Raw genomic sequence first — 19,297 nt, forward strand, 5'->3', positions numbered from 1 at the left:
AAAAGAAAGCTTACTCATTTTTTCCAGACATATTACACGAACTAAAGTATATACACTATGTTAGTCTTATTTGCCTACCTGTATTTGCCCAGCCTGTGTGTAACAAACTGATCAAAGGTGATTGGGGCCTTCCTCTGTTTTATCGCAATCCCGACATATTCCGCAGCTGCCGTCATTACCGACTGTATCAAGCCATCTCTGTCCTCCAGGGCAAACAAGTGCTGAATAACATGAATACAGAATAAAGTTGCAAAGGGCGGCATAATTTAATGAGACAAGTAGTCAGCAAAGATTTTTGTTTTTTTATTCAAATTTTAGTTGATTGGTGGAATCTTATTCCTTCTTTTATATTTTAACTTTCTTTGATCCTTAATTGCCACTGTATCCTGTGTAAACACATTTTGTTATTAGAGGCCAAGAGAAAATGCATCAGACAAACTTACAGCCTTGTTGGTTACAGGCAGGCCCCTTTAGTATGATATAGTATCACATCCTAGCATGGTACACATTAAAATGACCATTATATGATTTTAATTTCTGTGAAGCCTGTCTGAACCACCCAATATTGTCAATTTTCTATTAAAGGTTATCATAACCTTGACCTTGACCTACTGACCCTAAAATCAATAGAGGTTATCTACTGACCATGACCATTGTGCCATTGTACCAAGTTTAAAGACTACAACAACTCATTCAAATGTCATCAATAGGAAATAAAAGTGTGATGCAGACGACAAAAACAGATAAGGTAATCCCTATGATTCAGCCATGTTTCATGGCACAGCAACACAACTATATATAGAAAACATACCAGTCTGCTGAATCCACCATGGATGACTGCCACTCCGCCTGGATAATCAGAAACCTGGAAATAAGAATCATTCTTTTTATAACTCTTCAATTCGGCATCACTTATCAAGCCTTTTTCTATAGTACCCACGGGTCTGACTATCGGAACCATTCCCAAAGCAAAATATAAGATATTTTTCGCAATCTTCAGAGAAAATCCCAATCAAAAGAAAACACACACGCTTTTTTATGAAAGTACTGGTTCATTCAACACCCTATTAATACATTTATAAAGATTTGTGGATAAATGTATTCAGGAATCGTTGATTTTCATCACATCGGTATGAAATATTATTCGCAATAGATATTTACACAAGGATTCATGTTTCCGCCATTTCAGGCTATTTGAGAGAGAAAAGAAACTATATTTTCCTCATTCGCAGTAGACTGAAAAGCGCATTCTTTTAGCAATAAAATTTCCCAATTTGGGCATATTTCGCAATGCAATTTTTCCCAAAATCTCTCGAGTCTTTTTCCCCAGAATGGACAGAAAAAAACCTGGTAATACATGTACACATGTTTTACAAAAGCCCTCAAAACAATTTTCACTCACCAAAGTTTACACTTTCATTTTGCAGTCATACGAACACAGCACTATTCTCAGCTGTGTTCTTGTTTCAGGCATACAGTACTTCAAGCCCGATAACATGTATATACATAATGCTGTCATACTTAACAAAATTCCTGGTAAACATTTCTACTCACCAAAGCCAAGCCTTCCATATCTTTGTAGTCGTATGAACACAACACTTTCCCCGAGCCGTCCACCTGGTTCAGGGAACTCTGGGAAACCTCGAGAGTTACGGGCACACGACTGTCCGACCAATGGTGCTTTCGAGCATTGAAACGCTAGATGAAATAAAGAGTAACAGAATGATAGTTATGGGTGCTATGAAAATTGCTCGATGTTATCAGAAAGGAAAAAAGGTTGTGTGAGTCAGATTTCTGTACATTATCTTATTATTCAGTTATTTTTGTAATTCAATAATTGGTATTTAACAAATCAGATGGTGGTCAGGCATTAAAGGTAACAATTATTAAATTGCATCACAATTAAAAACGTACAACATAGGCTCAGTAGAAGCATTCATGCCATATCCCCCGGAGGTGGAATAAAAACCCCGGAATTTCTACACATCCCCCGGAATTTATTACAGGCTTAATTATATATGCCTGTTTACAGTTATAATGCCCTTCCTGTCCTGAAGCTTAATTGGATTATCAACACCTATTGGGTGACACATAATAAATCAGCAGGGCACATTTCATGCATTGTTTTGATTGAAACTGACAGAATTTGCGAAATAAATGTCAATTAGACTGGTCAGATAAAAGGTCGATTTTCATTGGTTTAAATATGATTTTTATCCAATCAGAGAGGATGTATCAAATTCTTCAGAGTTCTTCAAAACATGTGTCATTGTCATCAAAAGGATTAATAATTTAAAGGTGACAGTAAATTATTCGGTAAAGAAAAGGATTAAAATAACTAATAGACAATGCTGTTCTTTGTTATGCCTCACTTAAATGTTTACATACATGACATTGACCTTCATCGCAAATATCGGAAAATAACAGAACTTCAGAAGAGAAACTGAAAGTAGACAATTCAGATGAAATGACTTTGATTTATTTATTACTGTATGGTGGTGATGTTTTTATTATTTTTAGATGAATGCCAAAAGAAGATATGTTTATGAACTTAAACAATAAATTATGCATTTGCTTTTTATCAAAAGCAAACAAATCTGACTATTTGGGAATTGAAATGAAAAATATTGATAATTCATTCCATTCTCTCTATTAGTCTGAAAGTCATCATTTATCATCATAGGCAGCAGATTTTGTATCCAATTTTAGAGGAAGGTAAGCCCATTAAATTTTCTCTGAAACAGATTTTTCTATGAAGTATTCTATTTTGCAAGTGAGTGCTTTTATTATGCAATATGGCTGTGTCTCATAAAAATATAGATGAAGTGCTGGAAAAGGTGCTACATGGCGATGATGAGAATCCCCTGGTATGTGACCCAAATCCCCTTAAACTAGAGATTGCTTTTTTGAAAAAGCGCTTGTCTCCCCTATTGTGTGGTCGTAGCTGAGAAAAAATAAATGATGGACATGAAATTTGTAACTTTGGACTGGAGACAAACCAACAGTGAAGTTTGGTTTATTCGATTATATTAAATAGTGAAGAGAAGAAAGTGTTGTTGATTAATCATGGAAAATGTAAACGAAGTTTGCATTGTATGAAGTTCCTGGGCGCAAGCGTTATTCAATTATTGATCGGAAACCATTTTTCAGCTCACAGTCATCGTGACCATGACCTTTTACCTACTGATCACAACATCAATAGGGATCATCTACATAACCAACTTGCATACCAAGTATTAAGTTCTTGGGTGCAAGTGTTCTTTAGTTACTGAGCGGTAACCATTTCTTCAACTCAAGGTCATGGCAACCTTGACCTTTGACCTACTGATCTCAAAATCAATAGGGGTCATCTACTAGTCATGACCGACTAGCGTACCAAGAATGAAGTTCCTGGGTACAAGCGTTCTTAAGTTATTGAGCAGAAACCATTTTTAAGCTTAAGGTCACCGCCAATGTATCATTTTTTACCTGAAGGTAACCTTGACCTTTGACCTTTTGATCTGAAAATCAATAGGGGTCATCTTCTAGTCATGAACAACTAGCTTACCAAGTATGAAGTTCCTGAAACCAAAGGATCTTTAGTTATTGAGCGGAAACTTTTTCTTCACTTCAAGGTCATGGCAACCTTGACCTTTGACCTAGTGATCTCAAAATCAATATGGGTCATCTTCTAGTCATGACCAACTAGCATACCAAGTATGAAATTCCTGGTTGCAAGCGTTCTCTAGTTATTGAGCGGAAACAGTTTCTTCACCTCAAGGTCACGGTGACCTTGACCATTGACCTACTGATCTCAAAATCAATAGGAGTCATCTACTAGTCATGAACAACTATGAAGTTCCTGGGTACAAGCTTTCTTTAGTTATTGAGCAGAAACCATTTTTAAGCTTAAGGTCACTGCCAACATAACATTTTTTACCTGAAGGTAACCTTGACCTTTGACCTTTTGATCTCAAAATCAATAGGAGTCATCTAATAGTCATGAACAACTAGCATACCAAGTATGAAGTTCCTGAAACCAAAGGATCTTTAGTTATTGAGTGGAAACCGTTTCTTCACCTCAAGGTCACGTTGACCCTGATCTTTGACCTAGTGACCCCAAATTCAATAGGGGTCATCTACTAGTCATGACCAACTAGCATACCAAGTATGAAGTTCCTGGGTCTAAGAGTTCTATAGTTATTGGGCGGAAACGAAGTGTGACGTACTGACTGACTGACTGACAGACTGATGGACTGACTGACGGACAGGGCAAAAACAATATGTCTCCCCATGAATGGGGGAGACATAAAGATATTACACGCAAATGATTTTTACATGGAAGGTCACCACGACCTTGACTATTGACCTTGTTACCCCCAAAACAATTGGGATCATCTAGACATCATGACCAACCTCACTTCAAAGTTTGGTGAACCTAGATCAAAGCATTCTCCTGATATTGCACGGAAATATTTTTTTACATTAGAGGTCACAGCGACGTTGACCTTTGACCTTGTGACCCCCAAAAATATAGGAGTTTTCTAAACCTCATGATCAACCTCCCTACCAAGTTTGGTGAACCTAGGTCAAACCATTCTCAAGATATTGAGCGGAAATGTTTTTTACATTGGGGGTCGCCGCGACCTTGACCTTTGACCTAGTGACCCCAAAAACAATAGGGATCTTCTACACCTCATGACCAACCTCCCTACCAAGTTTGGTGAACCTAGGTCAAACCGTTCTCAAGATTTTGAGCAGAAATGTTTTTTATATTGGGGGTCGCCGCGACCTTGACCTTTGACCTTGTGACCCCAAAAACAATAGGGATCCTCTACACCTCACGACCAACCTCCCTACCAAGTTTGGTGGTCCTAGGTCATGCGGTTTTCCAGTTATCGATCGGAAACGAAGTGTGACGTACGGACGGACTGACGGACTACCGGACTGACGGACAGGGCAAAAACAATATGTCTCCCCCAGAGAGGGGGAGACATAATTCTGGACATAATCCCCTCGGGAGCCTTTCAAAATTATGGCAATTTGTTTTTTTCGTACTTGCGTCTTGAAATACTTTGAAATTTTGCCGAATAAGATCTGCTAAAAAAATCCCCCTGAATACTACCAAATTCCCTCTGAATTTTCAGCCTTTTGAACAAATCCCCCTGAATGGTCTCCAGAAAATATGGCATGTATGGTAGAAGCTCTACAGAGATTATATTACCTGTTTTTCATTGCGATGCAAAAATAATTGTTAACCTATTAACATATGAATAGTTTTTGATAAATCCGTTATGTAAATGTGATTAAGGACAATTACCATTCCTGGCTGATAATCAGTAATCATCAATGAAGCTCGGAGTGGGGATTAAACCTGGGACCCTCTGATGCGAAGTCTGATAACATTAATCACTCTGCCAGCACTACCGATAAGTGGCATTTGGGTCTCGAATAACGATCAATTAGTATACATGCAGTATCTTTAATGACTCATATTTCTATTGAAATGGGTGCTGATTTACCTTTTTGACAAAGGGCTTGTCAGCAAACTGCTCTCGGAACCTCTGAAGCACAGAATAAAAAATGAATGGATTTTTATTTGGTGATAAAAGCCGGTAATTTTGAGCTGTTTTTAAGTCAATTATGAATATTTAAAATGGTCATAGAATGTATTAATTACATAGAAAAAAACATTTTCTTTATTAGGATATCTCTTAGTATTAAAGCAATACAGTTATGATAACAGACCCCAAATTACAATCCTCAATATCTTTCTACAATTAAGTTCAAGTACGAAGGATTCAGAGCCAAACCAGGGACAAGGGTCTTAGACCTCTCTTGAAGAAAACACATTCAAAGCCTTAATATATATCCATTTCAGGTGATTCTTATTGTTTTTTATACAAATGTCGCAAAAAAAACAACAAACAAATGTATGATTGTCTGAAATTGAAAGCTCCCCACCCTGACTTCAGGACAAATCTTGAATTTTATCATCCCTGGACAATACTAAAAAATAATCGTAAATAAATGAATTCAGGTGCTAAATAGTTTCCAACCAGTGCTTCCGTAAGCAGATCCGACCTATGGTCAGTAGAGAATTTCATCTGCTCTGTTTTACGCCCCTTTAACATCGAGATGAGAAACTCATTGTTGGCGGGTGCCCGAACATTGGGGGTGATGCTGACAAACTCTTTGTATGACCACTGAAAATAAAAGAGTTAAACTTTCAAGAGTCAAAACACATTTTGATGGAAAAGTTATTCAAAATGGTATATGATTTAACCACTTCATATAATTTTGGATTTTATACTGTTATTCCTAGGTCATTTTAACAATTCAAAGTGTTTATGAAGCATAGATGGTGGTATTCTATCATCGATGCAGAACAGGTGACACCCAGAGCCTGAGGGTGGTATGCCATGATTAGTGATTATTTTGGAAATATTTATACTGCCTGTGCAAAATTGGGAAAAAAGTCCAGTTTGGAAAAAATACAAAATCACAACAAAATAGCAAATAAAATGGCAAATGTACATGTTTTCACCTTCTTATGCATACGTTTTTACATTATGCTGTGAAAGAGTTAGTCTTGTCAAGATCTTGTTTATTTTTCAAGAAATATATTGCATTTTTATTCATCAACATAATCAGCATTTATCAAATTGGGAAACATTATAGAATTTCGGGAAAAATGGACTTTCGCAAGGAGAAAGAGCCTATAGAAGGCAGTAAATGGCACAAAAAAAATCACTGGCCATGTGTATTTATACCTGGTTCGTGACTTCAAGAGACTGGGGGTGGTATGTTGTGATGCCATGTGTACCCACTGAGAAAATCCTTTTGTATCTGTAGGCAAAAATAAATAAATTTTGTAATCTCTTAACACAAAAACTTGAAAACAATTAATAAATATCAGTATAATGATTGCTTGCCATGTTTATTAAAGGCTGACAGGGTTTTTGGGCAAATAAGACCGGATATTGAAAGAAATTTTTCAAATTTTTACATGTAAGTTTGATAAAATATACACTTTTTGGCATCGACGATGGTTACAAAACTGTTTAAAAACAGGTATGCATTTCTAGTTTTATTGTCAAAATTACACACATTTTCAATAGCTTTGATGTAACGCAATCGTTTATTTACATCATTAATTTAGAGGCAATTTAGTTTTACACTCACTTTCCTTTCCATGAATGTTTGGTGATGAAGTAGCAAGCAAGATCCCTGTTTTCCTTCATGATTCCCGATATGCCTGAAAAGAGATAAACCTGGCTATATTCATCCAGCGAAATATATCTCTTACAATGTAGGAAACGTAAATGGCTCGCTTCTCAGCTTTCAGACTCTGTAGTTTAAATCAAGCATGTCGCTAGTGATATTAAAGCATGAGTAGGTTAATTAATTTGGAATTTAAATGCTTTCGCGGATTAACAACGACAATTTCATTAATAAAATAATGATAATGGATTTCGTAGCAAAAGTGAGATGATTTTTTCCACAAGAAAGAGACAAAGAACCTGACATCACTTTGATGTAATGAAAACAGCGAAGTGAATAAACACAGTCAATAGTCGCCCTCAAGGCTCAAGGATATGTCCCCTAGCTACAATAGGATGTCCCCTGGTAGTTAAGGATGTGGTATGACACACACTGTTTGAATATTACATTTTCTGTTGTTTTTTCTACTGACTTAGCCATTTTGGACCGAAATTTAAAAAAAAAATAAAAAAATCGAAACAACTTTTTAGCCATTTTCTGTAACTGCAACCGGCCCGGCAAAGTCAAAATCAGTCCACTGTCTGACCAGTAAATTGCTGGTTTTAGAAGACCTAGTAGGAGTCATTCAGACTCATGTAACTATAAGTCATACAAAGGGGAAAAAACACGTGATAAATTCAAATCATTTTACTTGCAAGTAGCATTTCATACAGGAAGTTATTTTTATCATTTTTATATTTTACATAAAACGGAAATAATTTCTTTTTAGTTTTCATAATAATGAGGTTAACAGGGCCCTCGCTCTATTTCGGGGGAAGGGGCCCACAGCCTTTTTGAGGGGGAATTTTCGCGTCGTTTTCCCAAAATATGGGAATTTGTATTATAGGGGAATTTGTATTAATAGTTAACTACAAAGGTTTCAAACAAACATTATACATTTAAAACAATCTTTAATCACTGAGTAACATTGCAAACAACTTCACATCAATTCAATCACTTGTACAGTCAACTTAGAATTTAACCATTCTATGACACGGACACTGGTTCGGACGCAATCTCGGAAGATTTCCTTTCTGAATCCTGCTTGCTAGCATCCTCACGGTCGATCTGCGATCCGGATGATGCGAGAGCGTGCTGCCTCAAAAGAACGTCAATCTTCTTACATGAAAACGCCATTTGTTTCGTTAACTTTTTTCGATATGATTTCGAATTGTGCGACATTTTTCACAAACGGAAGTAAACAACGGAATGAATTAGTGCGCATGCGCATTGGCAAGGGAACTAACACCGTTAGATACAACGCTACTTATTATTCGAGTTACTTCCCCTAGCGCACAATGGCGCGTAGTTTAAAAAAAATGACGATCTTTTTGCATTTTTTAAACCAATTTTTTAGGGGGAATTTTCAGCTCTGAAGGGGGAAAAAAAGATACTTTTTCGAGGGGGGACGGCAGCCGAATTTCGGCGGTAATTTTGGACGATCGAGGGCCCTGAGGTATAAGCAGATTTATTGCATAAATGCCTTTTAATAAAGTCCAAAACCGCCTTGAATCTTTTAACATTCATTATAAAGAGTCAACAAAGAAAAAATTAGCATGGTAGTCTGAAACTTCAAAAATTGTTCTGGACTCATACGTTCTAACATTTCTACATTTCTGAGTCTTTATAAAGTAAACTGCTATATTTGTTCAGGAAATTGAAACCTTTGCCATTTTATTCATCATGTGCTGGGTACCAGCCCCTTACACACGGAATAATTGGTACCTGGCAGGTGCTGAATAAAATAGCAAATGCATTGGTCCATTGGATGACAGAATGTGAGGCCTAAAAAATTAGTAATGTTTTCTCTTACAGGCTCAAAAAAATAAAGGGTCGATAGGTAGGAACTTTTCTCTTTATTTTCTTGGAAATCAGTTGGGTGGATGCTATAAGCATAAAACCATAGATTAAATTTGACTTTATAACATCGTTTTATATCTGTTAGCATGATAGTTGATCAGAAACAAGCTTTAGTAAACATTTAGCTTTTTGATGGCAGCATGCAGTACAAATTATCGCTGCTAAATTGCATTCCGACGCCATTCAAACTAGAAAAGAAGTCATCGTGGCTAAGCAACGGTTTAGTATAAATTACGAAAATAAAGAAGTACAACTCGTTTTGTAACTATCTATCAGGTGCGCGTTATCTTGCCACACAAATTACTTAGTGCTGGAGTCTGTCATTCTTGGCAAGGAAAACAACAGATAGGATATGGAAGTGTAAAGTCACCAAAACAAAATTTATCAGACACTGAACTTGAAGCTGCTGTTTATATGGACTACTCAGTTTGTAGAGCCAAAGAATTATCAGGGTTTTATCCCTAGAATGGTCACATACAGTTCTGACACTTTGCGGGATTTTCAGTCAAAAAGAAATCTTATTTACCTTATGAAAGTCCTGCGTCTCATTTAACTTTATTTTTGACATCTAAAAAAGTGGGTGGAGAATATTTTTGCAGTTATCATATGATTATATGGAATGTCACCAGCAAATAATATTGTCAGTCGATGAAATCAAAAGGACATATCGATATGCATTATACCTTCCTGTGGTTATCAGCTAGGTCAAGAAATAAACCTCAAAATGTTCATTTTTCCAGGATATTTTTTTCTGATTTCGTGTTTGCATTCATTTACATCCTGTTTATACTGCGCGTGCGCAGTCCAACTCCCACCTCACATGAGAATCTCGACTGTCGCGTGATTAAGTCTCGAACTTGGCAACATAAGCGTCCTATGAAACGGACACCTGTCAAAATGAAAGGAAAATAGAAACTAAGTAAAACTTTACAATTGAATTAATTCAACAATGGATGAACAAGTGCAAGTAAGCAATTTGCTATCATTTGTGTTCATTCACTGCATATCACATTCGTTATCCGTTCATTTATTTATACATGTCAATGTTTATTATTAATTAAATCAAATTAATTGCACTGATTACTAGTACGACGCCTCAGTACCTCAACTACATGACCATTACTTATATTTTTATTGACAAAGTCGATATAACTTTTATTTGGTCATTAGCATCATAAAATAAAGGTAAACTATACAAATTATGTACAAATTAACAAGAAAGTAGTTTGGAAGAACACAAAATGATTATTAATACAGTAATAATAGAACTATTGTTTTGACATAAAATACTTATTTCTACATTGCATAGGTTCTTTAATATATACGACATTTATAGCTAAGTGATCTTTTTGTTAACATATCTTTATAAATATTAATAAGGCCTTAATATACTGTAATAATATACCCAAAGTACAGTTTTTATTCCAAATGCAGATCTATCACTTAATAAAATGTAAAACTTAACATGTTACATGTACCTCTGTTTTAATTTTGCAAGACAAAAACATTAGAACAAACTTCATACTAAATTAAATAATGTTCCTATTTATAGCACTTATGTTTATACTAGCTACAGTAGTTTTTTTACATGCTGTTTTTGCCATTGAGACTATTGTCATATACATGTTTGCTATGAATATATGATAAATGGTACATGTATGTATAATCACACGAACAATGCTTTTCATTTGGTGCACACATTTCTGGGTTTATTATGATATCGTCGATTCTCAAATGATTTAGTCGTGTGTGCTATAGTTTAAATCAACCAATTTAAATCCATTAGGTATGCAAAGATCGTCCAAAGCTTTTCTAATACTCTTATTGATTCGAAGTCAATTGAAATGATTGAAACGTATAGGTCTTCGTATTCAAATCGTTTATGATTTATTTGATATTGATTTCCTTTTTCGATCAGTTTACAAAATATTTGAATATCCATGTTGCAAAATGATATCAATAAACACTGTATGCATTCTTAAACCGTACGCACAGACTTAAAACCATTTAGGCTTTTCATCTGGTTATAATACTCGTTGATTTGAAATCGGTCTATTTCTTCATTATTTTTCATTATACTTCGGAAACAACTGCTATGACATAGTTAAATTTGAAAAAAAATGAAACCTCGGTGAGCTTTTCCTGCTATTAAAATATTTGAATACAATGTTGTTTCCAGTCTGACGATCTAAACCCTACTAAAAGCTTTAACCTTAAGGTGAATTAAATCAAACACTCTTTTTTATTGGGCTTAAGCCAGACACTTACCATATACCTGGTGTAATGCTATGATACATATGGCCCAAGCATTTAAGCAAATACAAATTAAATTGATTACATAAATACGCACTGCTCTTTTTATAAATCCTGAAAGACTGTGGTTAGCATATACATCAATAACAATCATGATGATAGCACGGATATGCACTTGCCATTACAGCGTTCGTAGTAATTCAATTTGTCTAGTCATTGTAATAAAACTACCGTTTTAATATTCATTTTGAACAGTAGAAGTGTATAATAGTTTGCAGCGGGTATTGGCACTGGAACATATATTACGTTTTTCTTGAGCATCCGTAATGTTATAATTCTTGTTCGATAGTTATCCGCAAACCCTATCAGGTAGCTACTATCTGTCCTGTAGTCAATAGTTGAATATTGTTAGTTGTTGTCTGGTATAACAATTGGCCCGTGTCCTCACTTGCCAAATTGGAAAAGCAAGTTTATTATGTTACTAGTAATACATATTACATGATTTTGTTCCTATTCAGGAAATGAATGGAATCGTCAATGGTGACGACCAAGAACTTGGCGAACGCAACGAAGATGATGTAGCAGAAGAATTACCACCTATCGACGAAGAAGTTGATATATCTGGAAATGTCTACGCAGATGGAAAGAAATTAGTTCTCGATTTAAATGAGCAGTCTTTATTGCGCATGCCCAACGGCGTGTTTCAGATTGAGGCTTTGAACTCATTGCTTCTGGCGGAAAATCAGATATCTGAAATTCCAGATGAAATTTCTGAGCTTGAACATTTGGAAGCACTTGTTCTTTCAGGAAATAAGATAAAATGTTTGAATCCAAATATTTTTCAGTTATTTCAACTGCAAATATTGGATGTATCAAATAACGATATACAGGAAATTCCAGACGATATTTGCAATCTGCAATATCTTACCCAGTTAGTTGCAAATACAAACAGGATAAGCAAGATTCCTTCGAAACTAGGGGATCTAGATTCTCTGAGATGTCTCATGCTCAATGAAAACCGAATTCGCCAAATTCCGGAGGACATTTCCAATCTTCTGAACTTAGAAGTTCTTGGATTAGAAAGAAATGATTTGGATTTTCTGTCTCCGGAAGTATGCAAATTGGAGAATCTCCGAAGACTCGGTCTATCTGGAAATCACATGACCAACTTACCACGTGAGTTGGAAAATCTTGTCTTGCTCCAGCAATTGCTTCTTGATGACAACGAATTTGAATTTATTCCTGTCCAAGTGTTCTGGTTATCGTCATTGACGGAATTGACACTAAGTGGAAACAGACTGGAGTCTATTCAACCTGAAATTCGCAGTTTGAAAAATCTGGCAGTTCTTGGCTTAAATGGTAATTTGCTGGAATATTTACCAAATGAACTCTGTGAATTGGAAAAGCTGGAAGTGCTAGGCCTTGAGAACAATAAACTCAAGGAAATACCAAAGGACGTTTCAAAGTTAGCAAACTTGAAAGAAATTTACTTGGGCAACAATTGCTTAGAACATATTCCCGAAGAATTGTTCTGGTGTTCAAATATTGAAGTGCTGAGTTTGCTTAAGAACCGTATTTCTGGACTTCCAGTGGAGTTGGGGAATTTGAAAATGTTACATTCGTTTGTTCTAACGGACAACAAGTTCAGGATTTTGCCAGCTGCGGTCGGTTCACTTGTAAGTTTACAGCTGTTTTCTGCTGACGGGAACAAGTTAACGAACCTTCCGGGAAATTTCAGTGACCTTTCTACACTGCGACAACTGAATTTGAGCAGAAACAATTTCCATGTGTTCCCGGCCGAGGTTTGTAGTTTGAAGTCTCTCGATGTTCTTGATATTCAAATGAATAAGATTGAAGTTATTCCAAGTGAAGTTGCGGCGCTGGAAAGCCTTGCAATACTGCGAATTAACCAAAACAAGGTGCAATACTTTCCAACTGAGTTATGTGGCCTTGAAAACCTCCAGATGATTGACATATCAAACAATAACATTGAGGATGTTCCGGAAAGTCTTGTTAAGATGACAACTTTGGTAGATATAAATCTGTCCAACAACATGTTCTTGGAATTTCCAAAACCTCTTATTTCAATTCCAAATTTAGAGACACTGACACTTTGCCAACCAGAGGGACACAAGATATTAGTGCTTCCGGACGAGATCGAGTTTTCCAATGTAAAGCATCTGATTTTGTCCAATAACAGCCTCCGTACTTTACCGAACACCATAAGCGGGATGAGAAACCTCGTTTCATTGGTTGTTGATCACAATGAAATCCAATCACTGCCAAACATCATTTGTGAAATGACACAGTATGTATCTCTTCATATATTAATGCATGTCTTTATATATATAAGCACCATCATCAAATGTTTAGTAGTTCAAATAAGGCTGTATAGACCGTGCATATAAAACACACTTCTATAGCCGATATAGATGTATTTATAAGGTAAAGCAATATATGATTAACAAATACTTTTTTCTATCTACCAGGCTTAAAGTGCTACATCTCAACGACAACAAACTGTCGTCACTGCCGGAAAACTTCGACCATCTCCGCATTCTGAAAGATCTGCGACTTTATGGTAACCCTCTTCGAACACCACCGATGGACGTGTGTGTCAGCGGAGTAGTTCAACCGATTGGACTCTTTATCCGACGGGCTTTGGAAAGAGAAGGTGCGATGCCACAGTTGTTGCGAGCACATACAAATACCTATTGCGTTATATTCAATATGATGTGTTTATTCTGACTCTTTGCCTAGTGCATCTTTTTGTATATCTGTTTGAGATGCAAGCGTGATGGGTTTTTTTTATAAATATTTGCATATGATGGTTAGTTACTCAAATGATGAATCATTTCATCTCTTTAAACAGAAAATTATGCCGTGTTTATTTTTCTTTCAGAAATGCTGTTGATGAAAATGTTCGACGTGGTAAAAACATCCCTCAACAAGAACGAATTGCGGTACCTTATGAAGAAATTCCGACTACCAGAGGACAAAGTTCAAGAGATTGAACAGACCTATTTCGGTACACTCTGCTTTTTGTACTTTCGATGCTTTGATTATTCATTATATTTCTTTTTGAACATGCGCGTTCGCCACTCCTATCAATATTTAACATTGTTTTTTACTCACCAGTGTATATGTTATACTTAATATTTTCCAAACCAGGTCCTGTTTTATTTAACTCGTACGTATATGCTGGAATATTGAACTTTCCCGTTGTTTCGCTGTAGGCAAAGACAAGTTGCAGGACCGAGTATTCCACTCCATGCTTTACTGGAAGGAGTACAAAGGCCCCCAAGCTACATTGGACGAGCTCATCCGCGTCTTCCACATCATTGGCTATGATCAACTCTGTGACAAACTGCGAACCATGAAGATTTACAACCAACGCTTGAGGTTATGATTTTAACGGAAATATGAACAGCGGATCCGTCCATTTTATTGAAGCGACTGACCGATGACCATGATTTTTAATATATTATATAACCAGCATTTGAGGTTATAAGTTTTTAAAGGTTATTTGCCGGTTTGCCACTAGTTTCCCTTAACTATTTAAAACATGTAGTGTAAATTGACCAGCAGATTGAAAGCCGAAAGTACTAAGTAGTTACGTAATTCTAGTATAACCTTTTAGCATGCATGGTACAGTAAAATACTGATGTGGGAACTTTTGTAACAAACCTAGTCCATGCATTTGTAAGCATTGGTCATTCAAATGTTGCGAATTAGTGTGATTATCATTGTTCTTCTTATTCATGGTATCACGGTGTTTGACTGTTTTCCGAATTTGTTTTTTGTTATTTAGGCATTTTTTATTATTTGTCATATGTTTTGCCCGCACTTGTGCATGTATTTAGATACTGTTATATATAATATATTTATTATACATATATCATGATATGTTATGTTGTGTGTATAGCTAGATGCTTATTTTGTTAAGATTTGTTTAAGACTATGTTGCAATTTTTGGTGTTGAAAACGTGTGAAGACCAATGTTGTCAACGAAATTACTTAGTGCTTGAGTTAAAGAAGAAACTTTTATTTTTCATGGTATATTATCAGCTTAGACCGCGGATTAGGGATTAGCTTGAATGTTGGAATCCGCGAGGTCAAATGATTATAACTTCAATGTCTCCGCGGCATAAATACACGTCTGTTGTTTAGTGTTTGGTTAGAGATGGATGTTTGATTCTGTTTGTTATGATCACATTATTTCATGGTGTTGCATCACTGCGTGTGCTATTGTCGGTGTTAAGGAAATCTGCTTCGTACATTTTCTCATTGTTATAATAATAAAAAACAACAACTAGTTATTAAGATTTGCTGTCAACTCGACTCAAATCAATTCTATTGTAAATAAAGGCCTCAGACCCAGAATACAGCGTGAAACAATATTAACAATAATAATATAATAGTGCTACATTACTTCTTGACTGTTTTAACTATTTTCAATGAGTCATTATTTGTGAAACAAAGTATGCTACCTGTTTAATAGTACACGCCTCAAAGTTATTCATAGTTATTGAACAGTTTCAATCAATCTAGCAATTTGGCTGAAACTTGACGAAGGGTTTCATTTTGTTTGGTAACCAGCTAGATCTTTTAATGCCCTGCTCAGTCGTGCTACGTTCGTTTAGAAAACCCAGACCATTAAAGACTATGTAAACAAGGAATACAATATGGTATGTTCCATTTTCTTACTGTTAATTTTGTCTTCCTTGTTTGTAAGCTACTAATAATTCTATTATTTTAGCGCCTATGTTATATGTCTGTGTTGTATTGCTCCAGTTATGTGTTTTGATCACTATGCCTCTTAACAGGACACTGGATAAATGTTTTGATGCTGGGATGGTATTCATAAATCTTCTTGGGTCATTTCTTAAAGTAAGTCAATTATTTAATATTTTCGTAGTCAAATTGAAAGAAAAGTACGTTTTGTATATAATTATGTGTATTTTTAATAAAATCATTGAAATAAAGTATTTCAGATATCATTAAGTTATTATATCATATGATAAGAGAGACAGATACCTAGATAAGAAAATGACTTAAGTTATCAAATGAATGAATACGTTTTATGAATACCGTTCTTGGGCTACGCCCCTGTTGTTTCTATAGAGTTAACCACAAACCAAACTTGCATGTGCCTGACCTGGAATCAAATCCAGTACGCCTTGGTAAGAAGCGAGTGCGCAAACCATGACTGCGTTTATTGGACAACCATGTAGTTTTCATTGTGTAATTGTATTTCTTCTTTGTATAAACAATATATTCTATATAGATACCATGAGGGTGATGCTATAAGCTGTCTAACAACATTAATATCATCTAGTATGAACTAAACATACAACGATGGAAACTACGAGGACTAGCCCAGTAACAGTAAGATATTGAACGATATAAGATACGAGGCTTATGCATATAACAGACACTTAACAGTCGAGTGGGACATCGTACCAAACAACACAGACAATAGACCATTTTTATTGATATTTACATGTTTGGAGAGTTGATCATTTTTACATTTAATGGATGTTATATTTTTACACACTATTTAAGCATTCTGTTTATACGTACACATGATTGTATTGCTCAACTGTTTACATTTGCCGGTTGCTAGGTAGACGCGCGACACACAGAAATAGGTTTTACAGTATGTATGCCATAAGAGCGGGTCCAAATATGACGTCATAGAATGGTAGTGCCCGCGGTATAACATATTTGTAAGGTTCTTGCTACTTTTAACATAGCTTTTACGCTTCGGTTTGGTAACAACAATCTTTGATACGATGCCCAAGACTAGAAAATCGAACATGTTTTATAAGACCTATTTCTGAATGAAGCGGCTTAATTTTTTTCAGCATGCTGCACGTGTTGTTATTTCTATATTTTCATCTTGTTATTCTTTACATTTATTAGATTTTCTACTTTAGGAGCTTGTGATCTCTATCAATACAAATTAAAACCTTGAAACTAACCAATTGTGTTTTTTCTCGACGAACATTCATTTGTATTCATTAAAATCCTAGCGACAATATTTGAAGTTCCCATATAAGCAGATGTTTATGTTATCCGCCCCCCCCCCCCCCCGCCAAAAAATAAATAAAATAAAAATAATAATAATAATGACTAAAGCACGGACGGACGTTGCGATTTTAGCATGCCCACCTTCGGGCCTCGAGTAAAGCCAACCTTACCACAAGGACAAAAAATAAATGATTAAATAATGTTGTCTAAGAAAATTTATTCTAGACGTTTAAAGGCTACACAGTGCTCATCTTCATAATTTAACATTTCATATTTTACTCCGACAGAAAATGGAATTTTCCATTACCATGTGATATTTTTCAATGTAATATTACATCATCTTAAAGACACTTTAAAAAAAAAAAGATTATAAGTTGATTTCATTTACGTCATGTACTACAATGAGGAATACTGTTCTTTAAAATATACGTGTCTATTGTGTGTACTCGTAAACATGTTAAATGTTTAACTTTAAACACACGAAAGCATTGTGATAGTATGTATAAATCTTTAAAATAAGGTAAGAACCATAAAAGTACATTGATATATGTCATTTTGTATATATATTTGTATTTCATTTAGCTCATACGAGGTTCTTAGTACATTTTTAACGAATTTGAATATGAGAAAAATACATTTTGCGCCCATCCCACAGCCAAACGGTAAGCAACCAATTTAAATGGGAAAAAATTAGCCATGTTGACGGGGTTAATATAAAATTAAATCTTGGATGGAAATCACAAAAAAACCCACATGATATGAGATGTGTATTCAAACACCAGGAAGCTGAAATAACATATTTAATTGTATACTAGAGGAAAACGCGGCAAATCCTCTAGCAGTGTAATTACACAACCAGTGTGTGTAAGTAGGTATACCCCAGTCGGCATACAATTATAGTGTGGTACATTATATTGTGTAAGTAGGTATACCCCAGTCGGCATACAATTATAGTGTGGTACATTATATTGTGTAAGTAGGTATACCCCAGTCGGCATACAATTATAGTGTGGTACATTATATTGTGTAAGTAGGTATACCCCAGTCATACAATTATAGTGTGGTACATTATATTGTGTAAGTAGGTATACCCCAGTCGGCATACAATTATAGTGTGGTACATTATATTGTGTAAGTAGGTATACCCCAGTCATACAATTATAGTGTGGTACATTATATTGTGTAAGTAGGTATACCCCAGTCATACAATTATAGTGTGGTACATTATATTGTGTAAGTAGGTATACCCCAGTCATACAATTATAGTGTGGTACATTATATTGTGTAAGTAGGTATACCCCAGTCATACAATTATAGTGTGGTACATTGTATTGTGTAAGTAGGTATACCCCAGTCATACAATATAAGTGTGGTACATTATATTGTGTAAGTAGGTATACCCCAGTCATACAATTATAGTGTGGTACATTATATTGTGTAAGTAGGTATACCCCAGTCATACAATTATAGTGTGGTACATTATATTGTGTAAGTAGGTATACCCCAGTCATACAATTATAGTGTGGTACATTATATTGTGTAAGTAGGTATACCCCAGTCATACAATTATAGTGTGGTACATTATATTGTGTAAGTAGGTATACCCCAGTCATACAATTATAGTGTGGTACATTATATTGTGTAAGTAGATATACCCCAGTCATACAATTATAGTGTGGTACATTATATTGTGTAAGTAGGTATACCCCAGTCATACAATTATAGTGTGGTACATTATATTGTGTAAATAGGTATACCCCAGTCATACAATTATAGTGTGGTACATTATATTGTGTAAGTAGGTATACCCCAGTCATACAATTATAGTGTGGTACTTTATATTGTGTAAGTAGGTGTACCCCAGTCGGCATACAATTATAGTGTGGTACATTATATTGTGTAAGTAGGT

At 35.4% G+C, this 19,297-nt stretch overlaps 2 protein-coding genes across 5 annotated transcripts in view; one reads left to right on the forward strand and one right to left on the reverse strand.

The window, feature by feature from the left end:
* The window catches only part of LOC128241761 (dnaJ homolog subfamily C member 13-like), a 59,664-nt gene extending 49,748 nt beyond the window's left edge, over positions 1-9,916 (reverse strand). For all 4 annotated transcript variants that reach the window (XM_052958839.1, XM_052958837.1, XM_052958838.1 and 1 more), the window contains exons 1-8: positions 9,786-9,916; positions 7,165-7,237; positions 6,753-6,828; positions 6,039-6,185; positions 5,502-5,543; positions 1,555-1,698; positions 812-865; positions 79-221 (exon numbers count right to left, since the gene is read on the reverse strand). In XM_052958839.1, the coding sequence (XP_052814799.1) occupies positions 79-221; positions 812-865; positions 1,555-1,698; positions 5,502-5,543; positions 6,039-6,185; positions 6,753-6,828; positions 7,165-7,223 (665 nt within the window). In that variant the 5' untranslated portion in view covers positions 7,224-7,237; positions 9,786-9,916. The remainder of the gene's footprint in view (positions 1-78; positions 222-811; positions 866-1,554; positions 1,699-5,501; positions 5,544-6,038; positions 6,186-6,752; positions 6,829-7,164; positions 7,238-9,785) is intronic.
* LOC128241763 (leucine-rich repeat and death domain-containing protein 1-like) lies at positions 9,913-17,338 on the forward strand. The gene is made up of 5 exons (XM_052958840.1): positions 9,913-10,069; positions 11,874-13,663; positions 13,845-14,029; positions 14,258-14,383; positions 14,592-17,338. Exons 1-5 carry the CDS (start codon positions 10,052-10,054, stop codon positions 14,762-14,764), a joined length of 2,292 nt encoding a protein of 763 aa, XP_052814800.1. The 5' UTR covers positions 9,913-10,051; the 3' UTR covers positions 14,765-17,338.
* Positions 17,339-19,297: the final 1,959 nt, after the last annotated feature.

Source organism: Mya arenaria, chromosome 7, assembly GCF_026914265.1.
Source record: "Mya arenaria isolate MELC-2E11 chromosome 7, ASM2691426v1".
NCBI classification, from domain to species: domain Eukaryota; kingdom Metazoa; phylum Mollusca; class Bivalvia; order Myida; family Myidae; genus Mya; species Mya arenaria.